General features: G+C 50.5%; 1 protein-coding gene across 1 annotated transcript; it reads right to left on the reverse strand.

The window, feature by feature from the left end:
• Nucleotides 1-1,577: 1,577 nt before the first annotated feature.
• Nucleotides 1,578-8,535, reverse strand: GCNT2 (glucosaminyl (N-acetyl) transferase 2, I-branching enzyme (I blood group)). Its single transcript, XM_010143107.1, has 6 exons — nt 8,488-8,535; nt 7,966-8,066; nt 6,829-6,972; nt 5,823-6,643; nt 2,407-2,499; nt 1,578-1,768 (listed from the first exon to the last, which is right to left on the reverse strand). The coding sequence occupies exons 1-6, from the start codon at nt 8,533-8,535 to the stop codon at nt 1,578-1,580; spliced, it is 1,398 nt and encodes a 465-aa protein (XP_010141409.1).
• Between the last annotated feature and the right edge of the window lie 2,705 nt (nt 8,536-11,240).

Genomic DNA, 11,240 nt, shown 5'->3' on the forward strand with positions numbered 1-11,240 from the left:
CCACCCACCAGCCCTCTCACCCCCCCCCTGCCCCCAGCCCAGCCAGCCTCAGGGCACCTGGTGCCCCTGGCCCTTCCCTGGGCTGAGCCCCAAAACCCTGACAGGGGCAAAAGGCGAGGGGGTGGATGCAGGAGGAAGAATGAACCGAAGAAAGAACCGAAGAATACCAAGACCCCAGGGGCAGAATCAGGTTTCTCCCCCTTCTTTCTTCTTTTCTTGACCCAAACCCAACTATGGAGAATGGGCTGGGGGACAGAGAGCAAAAGAACTTAGAGAAAAATAAAAAGCCCAAAACCATCAACTAGGGGACAGGGGGAGAGAAACAGCAATAAAGATAAGGGGGGGAGGCAACAGAAAGAAAAAGAACAGAGCAAAGAGGAAACCAGGACAGGGAAAAAGGGTGAGAATGGAGAGAGAGAGAGAGAGAGGAGAAAGGTGAGAGCAAAAGGAGGAAAAAAAGACAGAGAGAAGGTTGAAGAGAGACAGGACAAAAACAAAGCAGAAAAACACCAAGACCCAGAAAGAAAACAGGGAAAACAACAGCTCCCAAGCCCTCAACTCAAGCCAGAGCTTCCCTTACCAGCAGCACCACTAACAAGCCCAAGAGCTCCCAGCCATGCACCCCCCCAGACTGATGCTGCTCCCGCACTACCAGCAAAGCAGCAACGACCCCACTCCAGCTCCTGACCTGTGGGCTACCCCTGCCCGATTCCCCCACCTGGGCACGGACAGGGCACCCCCCGCCGCCCGCCCCTCGCTCCTGCGCCCCCCAGGGCTGAGCTCCGACTTGGCCAGGTTGGGGCTGCCCAGCCCAGACCACACTTTCCCGCTTTCTATCTCTGTGTCCCTACCCATGAGGATGTGAGGACACTGGTGGGCCAAAACCTGCTCGTGGGGAGTGTTTTGGGGGTTTTTGCAAGTTGTTAGTTGTGCAGTAAGACAAATAGACAAGTCCCTGTTTCCCGGAGCTGGAGAAGGGCTCTGATGCCTGCCAGCCTGGCTGGTTTTTCAACCACATCCACTGGTCTAGTAAAAGACGCTGCTTTCGCTTACAAACCTTATGCCAGCAGGTATGTAAAGAATGGGTAAGATCTAGGAGGTGAATGTCTTTATTCCATTTCCAGTGTGTTTCCATCACTCCTCTGCAGTAAATACCTGCTTTGAAGATCTTGCTGACTGCGACTTATTTCCTTCTTTCTTACCAAACGTGCACACTTGTCTTTCAGAGATAAGAAATGTTAGGGAGGCACGACTCTGTTTATATTTTTATGGATTAAGTGTAGCAAGGCAAAACTTGGGGCTGGTGTTAAAACCAGCAAAAGTGCAAAGCTCCTCCAGCTGCCAGAGGAGCTTTGCCCTGGTGTCTCTTTTTGAATCTCTCATGCTTTGGCCTCCAGATATTCAGTGGAGGGTGAGATTTGCAGGCAGCAGGAGACAAGCTGACCCAAGCTGCACCTACAGCACACCCTAAAGAAACCCATCTCGTGCGTTTATGCTTCTGACACAGCAGAAATTAAGGTTGCTGCTGCAATTCTCTCACCAGCTTCTATTGATGTTGTAGCCTGGGGGGTTGCTAGCTAAAAATACCAGCTGGGTTCCACCTGAACCTCGCTCTGGGACAAGGTTCTCTGCCGATGCCTCAGCTCCAGGCACTCCACAGTCAGGGGGTATGTTCTGAGCTCAAACTTATTTGCAAACATACAGGTAGAGTTAAAGAGCCATTTGAGGTCTCCTGTTCCATATACACAAATGCCTCTGACATAATGGCCTGCCAAGAGAGAAAGGAAAAAAGCAGTGTCAGGATCAAGGGTCCAAATCACTTTTGGAGAAGTTTTATCTGCAAAGCCACTGTAAATGATCTCCTACCCAAGAAAGATGCTGAAAGTCCTTCTGGACCTGCAATGGGAGTGAGTGTGGGTGATGGGATGACATGAAGAGTGTGGCTTCAGAACAAATAATGAGCAAAATGAGGAGGTAGCTCAGAAAAGAAGTATTACTCCTTGAGACTATTCTTCAGACAAGGCTGAAACACAGCAAAGGCGAATTTCCTTCCTTCGGCGAAGAGAAACTGATACTTTTACTCACACTAGACTTTTCCACTGCCTGATTCTGGGTGACACTGGTGTAGTTTCCCTTATTTCAGTGTAGTTATGCCAATGTGAAACTGCTGCAATTGAAGCTAACTGAAGTTCTCAACATTCTTCTCCACAACACAAACAACTAGGCTATGGGTTGAGAACTCTTGAAATGACATTTGTCGTTAGCATTTCGTTATTCCCTCTCTTGGGCGTGTCAGCAGCAGGAGCAGCGCGCGATGGGTGGAGGCTGTAGGCATGCAGGAACCACAGCCAAGTGTTTTTCACTGGGTGATCAGGAAAAAGAAGTGGAGAAAAACGTGCACGTTACCATGGCAGCCGCCGTGGCTCTCTTCCATATCAACCCACTTCACTGCCTTCAGGTCACCTTCCCATGACGCATTGGGCGTGGACCCCGGGACACCTGCAGTCAGGCAACAAAAAATCAAATAACTAGTCCCTTTAGTAGCTACGTGTTGAGGTTTATGCCCCCTCCCCAAGACCTTTCTCCAGGGAACTGGGGTGAAACCCTTCACAATGGGCAGCAGCAGACACCTGGCTGCTAACCTTGTCGTCCAGTTTCTTCACTGAAAGCAACTTTCATGACATAAACAAGGCATCACCCCAGAGACCCAAACATTTCACTTGAGAACTAAAACCCCTCTTTTGCATCAGCCTCAGGATGATCCTGCGTGTGTGTGGAGCATCGCTCTTGTCACCTTCCCGACCAGCACTGCCCTCCAAGGGTGTTTGAACACGGCCACCAACACGTGATTCGCATGAGTGTAGTGGTAAATACTGTCTTTGAAAGAAGCAAAACAGAAAAAAGACTAGCAGAACAAATTCAAGCGTGATATAACCGGCTGGAGCTGTTGAAACGCAGTTATAGTCAATGATGTTATACAGTAATACATAGAAGTCTCGGCAGATGACATGACCTAGCTAGGAGATAAGCCAGTAGGAGGTACAGAGTAATAGAAACTCTACGAACTCATCCCTTTCAGCAGATTTCGTCCTTCTTATTGGCTCAGTCAGTGGCTGGAGAACAAAACAATAATTCGGATTGTGTAACCTCCACCTGATGTAAACCGACGTCTCTAAGAAAAGCTGGAGGACCCCCAGTTTCTCACTGCAGTACAAACACTTGTAGAGAACTTACTCGTCTGCTTGGAAGAAAGAAACCATCTTTTATTGCCTCCATCCCAGGCAGCAGTGATGACCACAGTGCTGCCCCTGAGCTGCCACCCAGCAGAACAGGCGGGGTGTGGGGAACCAAGGGGCGTGCCAGCCGGTGGGAAAACGCTGACTCTTCCCTCGTTTACAACATGTGTTAGTACCGGCTGTTTGTCCTCTGGATAGCCACAATCCCGAACGGGGCTATTTGCCATAAAGGCAAAGCAGCGAGTATTTACGGGTTTGGTACTCTGAGGGCAGGGGTGTTGTCCAAGGGATCATCACGTTCTACAGTACTTGTGGGAGAATGGTGGTGGTGAGGTCCGTTACGTCGGCAGCGGTTAGTTGGTATGTGGAGTCATACGTGAATGCGTATGTCTTGAATACCTTAAGGTTATGTCTTAGCTACATGAAGTTGTTATCTCTATATCGACCATTAAATGAGTATGTCCTGAGTACATTAGTACGTATGTCTATCGTACGTTACATTATGTGTCTTTCCTACATGAATAGTATGTTGAGAGTACATTAATACTTAGTCATTACAGCGTTGCTGATAATTACCTGATGTAAGTGTAATGTGATGTGGACTACAAGTTAATGCACATATATACAGAGCAGTCAGCAAAGTCAGGTTTTTTACCATTTGGGGGTTTTCTGTTCCTTTCCTAGATGGCCAAAGATACCTCTACCCTTACCATAATGCAACAACTATTTCGCTTGTGAGCTTGACGTGCTCATGAGACCTTAAAGGCACTTTATAATGTCAGGGGGGTTGGGTTTCTTTGGAGAGTTGGATAGGAAAAAGGTTAAACGTCAGGGTGGGGGTGGTTTTTTTCCATTTGCTTGCTTTGCTCTGTGTTTTTAAGGAGAGCTTGTTCCTGGTAAAGATGGTTGTTTGCAACAACCAAGTCGTGACTTTTATATTGGGTGCAAAAAGACCGTATGATCCATCAGCAGAACCACCCACAGGACTTTGCCATTAACCAAGATATGTGGCAGCTGTAACCAGAACTTCACGGTTTTATTTCTCCCCTTCTTTACATTGGACCATTATATAAAAAAAAAAAAATTAAAAAAAAATGCCAAAAAGCGTGGGTTTGTCCTGGGGAAGATTCAGGAACTGTTACTCTTCTGCAGAAAGCACTAAGATAGAGATAACACTTTATAAAAGACAAAACGAGGCAGCGCTGGCAGAGGCGGAACACTTTAAATGGCCTGGGCTGTGCATTACCAGCCCAAATTTAAACCCCGTTCACAGCAGATGGCAGTAAACGTGGTGTGCAGAAAGACTTGGAGAGTGCTGACACAGTGGGAAAGCCGAAGGAAGCCTGACAAAGCAGGAAGGACCCCAGGACGTCTGCGAAAGCCCTGGAAGGCGCTGCCTCCCAATGCACAAAACTACTGACTGCACGTTATTCGCCAGCTCCCAAACTGGGTAAACCAGGCGCTTTTGAAAGTTAATTAGGGAGCAGGGGAAAGGCTAGCTCAGCACCGGGGAAAAAAAAGGATTCCCACGTTTTCCTTTCAATATTTGTTTGTTTCAGATTTGCTTTGTTTCAGATTCAGAAGCTGCTCTGGGGTCCTGTTCTTTATAAATACAGCGTGTCTGGGAAGTGGCCCTGATGGTGCAAGTTAACACAAACTTTGGCGTGAGGTGCTCATGCTGCTTTTGTCCACCTCTCACCACCTGCTCCATCGAGGTCAGCAGAGTCATGTCCCCAAAACCGAGGCAGGGGGAAGAGCACTGCCCCGGAAAGGAGTTTGGCCACACCAGTCTTAGAAACCCCGTGCCACTGACTGATCTGAGCTCTTCTCGTGCGCTGTTTGCACTGCTGTCACCAGCCCCAGATGGGAATATTATTCTGCAAGACCTGGTTGAATTCAACCGTAACTTTTGCTGGACTTTGGGTCGTGTTTTTATGTTTGGGAAACACGCAGGCCTGGGGCTGGGCCATGTATAGGTGGGCAAGTGCATGCCTTCCCCCTTACGAGTGAAGGCGTACGGTGAGGGGGACTGCAAATTCACAAACTCCTTTGGTGGCATCTGGAGAAGCAAGATGGTACAAGGAAGTACATGTGGGACTGGTGAGGCAGTATGGTCAAAGAGGGTGGAAGCCCTGAGGATGCCAAGCTGCTTCCCTGGATCTTCGTGGGGCAGGACAGCTGCTGCTAAGCAGGAAGGCATGTGGCATGCCTGAACCCATCACACTGCAAAGCCCACCACCCCTGGGGACCTCCCTTGCGCAGTCATGGGTGCTGCTCCCACCAGAATACAGCTCAGCCAAGTGGCTAAACCTCCAGGACATCAATCTCAAGGAGGTTCAGTGCACCTTCCTTGCTTGCCACCAGTGCCACCAACACTCATTGTCACTTGCCTGAGTGTTTCTCCGTGTGAAACAATGGGAGCGGTGATAAGCCGCTGGTGGGCACCACCAAGAGCCACAGCTGGAAACACCTTCATGGAGAGGTGAGCCATCATGGCTACCACAAAGAGCTGGCACCGTGCAATGACCAAGTGGCTGCGGGTGCTGGGGTGGGGGCCCCAATGCCCTCCCTTGCATCATGTCCTACCTGGGATCCTATTGAGTGTCACCCAGAAGTGCTCGTCGGGGCTGTAGGTGTCCTCAGACCAGGCCAGCAGATCGATGGCACGCTGGTCCTGCAGCACAAACTCCACAAAGGGCCGGGTGACAGCCACGTATGCAGAGCCGAAGTAGAGGGTCAGGTTGTGCGGCGGAGGCGCCTTGCGCACCAGTGTCCACAGCATGAAAGAAAAGAGAGAGAATAATTGCTCCCTGTGCACGTATTTGGTGCGGGCGGTGACATGGGCGGGCGGCAGCACCCCAGGGGTGACGTTCTTCCCCCCAAGGCCCTTCAGCAGCCGGACGATCTCCCGGTTGGTCTTCAAGGGAAAGTCCTGGCCGCAGGTGTTGAGCAGGTAGCGCCAGGGCACGGCCGAGGCCAACAGGTCTCTCATGCAGTGGAGGTCAGCCCGCAGGCGGGAGGCACCGCCATAGACCACCCGCTCCACCTGTGAGGAGAGGAACGCATTGGGGAAGCAGCCCAGCAGGCGCCGAACCGCTTGCTGGAAAAGAGCTGGCGCCTTGGCATCCACGTGGATGCAGTAGATGTTTTGGGGCATGTACACTGCCCTGAAGAGCCGCTCGAAGGTCTCAAACTCCTTGTGCAGGGTCATGACGTAGGCGATGGGGAAGGCAGCTTCCTCAGCCGAGAGAGCGTGGGTGATGTAGTGGTTCTGCGTGATGTACTCCATGCAACTGGTTTCTCCGAACGACGTCTTTAAAGGGTTCTCCTTCAGCAGTGGCACCTTATCTTCAGCAAGTGCTTTACAGGCTTCTGCTAAAGTCAAACTCACCGGGAAGTTCAGCCTCCTAAGAGATTTTTGTGTGTGCAGATTAACAGCATAGAAAACAAACGGGAGCGAAACACTGAGGACGAGGGCAGCCAAGAAGCAATATCTGAGCATAGTCATTGCTGTGGGCAGAGCCTCACTTGAAATACTGCGCAGCGCTCAGGTCAGACACCAGCAGCAGCTGGTGGTGGCCGCCCTTGCTACCTGCTGGAGAACACGTGCGTCCGTCTGATGGACAGCATGCGGCTGCCGTCCTTCCATTCGATGTTAGTATTTTCATGGGCATCGCTGATGTGGAAGCAGTGGAAGCAGTGAACCACTTGCAGATGGAACCCGCTCCGCAGAACCCTGAAAATGGAACAGGCGTGTTGTGTAATGACTGGCTCGGCAGGGAGCAGCTGCCTCTGCGTGTTTCACAGTGACCCTGACTTCGGTCCATGGCCATGTTCTTCACTGCTACCTCCCCCCTCTCCCTGCATGTACCGTGTAGCTGTAAAACCTTCCCGCGCACGCACCCTCTGACTGGAAAACCTCGTGTTTACCTCTTATTTAATGTTTAATTCTGTATTTTTTCTTAGAGGAATTTCTTTTTTTTTGAGCCAATCAAGTGTATCAGCCATCACTGCTTCAGGATGATGAAAGGACCGTAATGACCTTACGTGCTGCCATGTAAGGCCACCAACGCTCACGTGTAAGAAGGGGGAAAGTCTTTTTTGCCCCTGTGCAGAGTTATATCAGAGCCATCAGGTTTTTGCAGCAATGTTTGGTCTGCCAAATAGTTTCTGCCAAGTGTCATGGACGAGTTAAGGTGAGCTCGGGGCTTACGCCCATCGCAGGACACTGGGTTGGTGAAACCTGCTATCTGAGCTACTTCAGCTAGCCCTGGGCTTTCCGCTGAGACACCCTCATTTCTGAGAGCTGTGCCTTTGCATAACAACAGGGTCCTGCAGTGAGAGCCTGTGGCATGGCTCTGACTGAAGGGAGGTACTTGGGATCTCTCTCTTCCAACCACGAGCCTGTTCACACAGATCTCCTGCCCTGAGACAGCATGTTTGTGGCATAAAAAACTTTTCCCATCATGTCCTTTTGTTCCAATGCAAAGTAATGCTGAGGGAGTGTCAGATGATTTGGGATTGTGCCAGTAGGTGTTTTGATTGGGCAGTCCCGCATGCTACAGAGGCAGAAATGTCATCCCCTAGCTTCCAACTCATGCAGACGAGTCACCTCAGGCACTGGCAGGTCCTTCCATGTCAGTCACAAACTGTAATGAGGAGAGGAGCACTGGAGAAGCTTTGTAAGGCCTGACTGTCCCCCAAAAGGGGCAGCAGAGCTGCTCCTCACCAAGGGGGCAGCAGCGACAGGTCACGCTGGAGATCCAGCGCAGCCTTCTCCGCAGAGACCAACGCCTTCGGAAGGAGGATGGCTCTGATGGAGCTGAGGGGCTGGAATGAAGGTGGGCAAAGTCCCAGGGAGTAACTGAGGGGTCACCTGGAAAACGCTGCCCTGGCCCAGCAGTACCGCTTGTTTAAAGAGGATTCCGGCAGATGAGCAGGCGGTGAGCTAAGACCACTACCCAAAGGTAGCAAAGACACACGCCACAGACATCGCCAGGGAAGGAAAACGTGTCCCAGCTCAGTGCCCCCTGAATGCGGTCCTAGGAAGCACAGACCTGCCTGGAGCGCTTAAACACTGTTCCTACCTAATTTGATGATTTCAAATTAGTGAATTTTGTCCAGGAGCGAACACCACTCACCTGCCTGATACTGCAGTAACGCAAACTGCCGTGACCAGAGGTGACTATAGGACCAGCAGCCTCTCGCTCCCCTCACTGGTCTCCATATGTTGAGTTCAATGTCTTCCCACCTGCTCACTGGCCAGCCGGCTGCCAGACCATTTCTTCCCCTGTGCCATGTCTTAACACCAGACTTCGGTCCAGCTGGTGTCAGGGAAGTGCGGAAGGAAGAAAACCATGATCCTATGGTACTACCAGCCGTCAGGGAAAGAAGGCTGCAAGCTTGGTGCTACTTCTTAACCCTGGTGCCTCCATTCTCTAGCACAGTTAGTGTTTAAAAACCTAAAACATACGTGCTGTGGAAAATGAAGCTCTTGAAACCTTTGGGTTCGTTTTTTTTTCACTAGTTCTACCTCATGCTGATCTTTGGGAAATAAGATCCAGGCCACATGAGCTGCCTCAACGGGAAAACCCTTTCTCAGGCGTTGGTGAGCTGTCAATTTGACAGACACATCTGAAGTTCAGATGCAATAAGCAGCCAATTCTCTTTGTAAATCTGAGTCATACTGTGGCAAGTGCCAGTGAAAAGCAGTGACCTCGTGATGCCCGTGGTGGCTTCTGCTGTGGATTGTATTGCACATCATATTTTGGGTGTAAAACCAGAGTTAATGGACAAAAAGAGAGTAGAAAATTGAATTTACCCTCCTGATGGACAGAGGCTGCTTGAGAAGGGTTTATGCCAGCAGGACTAAAACGGTCGCTGACCGCGACTCGCAGCACTGCTCCTGTCCGTGGTTCCCTGTACTCTCGTTTTCACACGAAAGGAGCTTTGGTGAGGAAACACCATCCCCAGTGGGATTAGTGATTGAAATGGCTTCCCTGTGGGTGAGTGGGAACACGCCTCTCCAGACAGTGAGGATATTACCTTAGGAGTATAGTTAGTAAACTGCTCCTGGCCTTAATAAATAGCAGTAATTGATTTCAGCTAATTTGTTCGCTAATTAAAATGCACAAAGTCTTGGCACATTGGGTTTGAGCTCCTGTTTGGCCTCAGTCAGTGGTAACATTATGCATTTCGTGTCCATTTGGGGTCACTTGCCATCTCCTATTGTCGAGACAAAACCATTTGTATCATGACATTCCTTTCGCACACAAAACTGTTGGATGGAATTGGCACCGTCGTTAAAATCACAGCGAGGGCAAAGGATTGAGAGCAAATGATTTCTCCTCGGTGTGGCTGGAAAGTGCAGGTAGCCACAGGCCACTGGTTTGTGCCCAGGTAAAGGATCTCCTCACCCTTCACACCTTCTCACACCAAGATGAAACTTCTTTGGTCTTGCAGTGCTCTGGGGTTTCATGCAATGGGCACAGCCTCCCCAAAACCCTCCTCGTGGAGCAGCCCTGCCTGGCAGCAGTCTTCTCTGACCCCTGCCGCACTCACCCAGTCCTCCGCCTGAGCTGGAGGGTGTGTGAGGACACGGGGAAGGAGAGAGCAGGGTCCGAGCGCATAGTGGTTGAAGTTTTTTCCTCTCTCTTCTCCTCTGCCCTCCCTGTTTTGCTGCTCAGAGCAGACCCTGCCGTTCCTGCGTTCCCCAGCCGGCAATCACCTGGCTACTCAAAGAGAAGAAAACACAAGCCTACCTGAACCAGGAGCTCCGGGGCAGACGTGCTGACACCGAACAGTCACAACACAGCAGCAGCACTCGCAGCAAATGGGAGGAGAGACAAAACGACACATCCAGGCAAACGCTAGCTCAGCTCCCATGGTCCAGTGAAATCGTGGAGTGATCGAATCGTACACAGTCAGTGAGCACATCTGTCTGCACAGGCAGCAGGGCCAGACAATACCTCTCATCCCCTTTTTTTGTCCGGCGGCGCTTTCAGGCTCCAGCTGCAGATCCTCGTACACGGCAGGAGCTTCACTGCTTGTTGGAATTTGCAGTAGGCTTTTAGACACAAAGGGTTCAGGAGCAGGTAAGCTGCCTGCCTCTAGCAGAGCACATATTGCCAGTCAGACTTGCTACTGCTCCAAAGCAGAGCGCTCTCCCTTCTCCAATTATTTCCGACAGAGATACGTAGTCACCTCCGTGCAAACTACTCCTCATCGGGAGCAACAGCCTGGCGTTCTCTTCCCTGCTCATTTATCCTCTTGTGCAGCGGAAGCAAGACATAATTAAACACATCCGGATAGAGGACAGGCAGGCGGTGGCGGCAAAGTTGGTTTTCTTTTGTTAAATATGATGGATGTTACAGGTGGCACTGGTGCAGTCGAGGCATGGCGAGAGATCTGTGTTCTTCCTGCAGATTAACGTACGCTTTAGCGTACGCAGTACAAATGTATGCGCACAGCTATTATTTGCACCAAAGGAGTGTCCAAAGGTTGGCCTTACACTGGATTTTGCAAACACTTGAGCATTTACTTTGTGAACATGAACCCAAGGTGTTCCCCTCGGTGGGAGAAGTGGGGCAGCTGGTGTCACACCCTCAGCGAGGTGCCAGGGCAGAGCAGTGTCCCTGCAGCCCCGTCTCTGCGTGGTCAAGGGGCTGTTCCCAGCAGTGGTCAGATATGAACTGAGCAGAGAGTCCACAGAGACCTAAAGAACATCACCTGTCAGGACCAATGGAAGAAGATAGGGTTTCCTAATAAAAAAAAAAAGGAAACAGCCAGAAAGTTTTCAAATATGTAAAAAAGCAAAATCGGACACAACCCCTGATGCAAACAGAAAGGGAGGAGCTGATTCTCTGTGTTCTCTGTGCAGAGGGCAAGAGCTCATCATCTTAAATAGCATCAGGAGAGGTGGAGATCAGACATCAGGGAAGCTTTGTAGTGATAAACAGCTAAATGTGGATTAGATTGTCTGGAGAGGCTGGAATTTTCCTGCTG

Source organism: Buceros rhinoceros, unplaced genomic scaffold (genome assembly GCF_000710305.1).
Source record: "Buceros rhinoceros silvestris isolate BGI_N320 unplaced genomic scaffold, ASM71030v1 scaffold1699, whole genome shotgun sequence".
NCBI classification, from domain to species: domain Eukaryota; kingdom Metazoa; phylum Chordata; class Aves; order Bucerotiformes; family Bucerotidae; genus Buceros; species Buceros rhinoceros.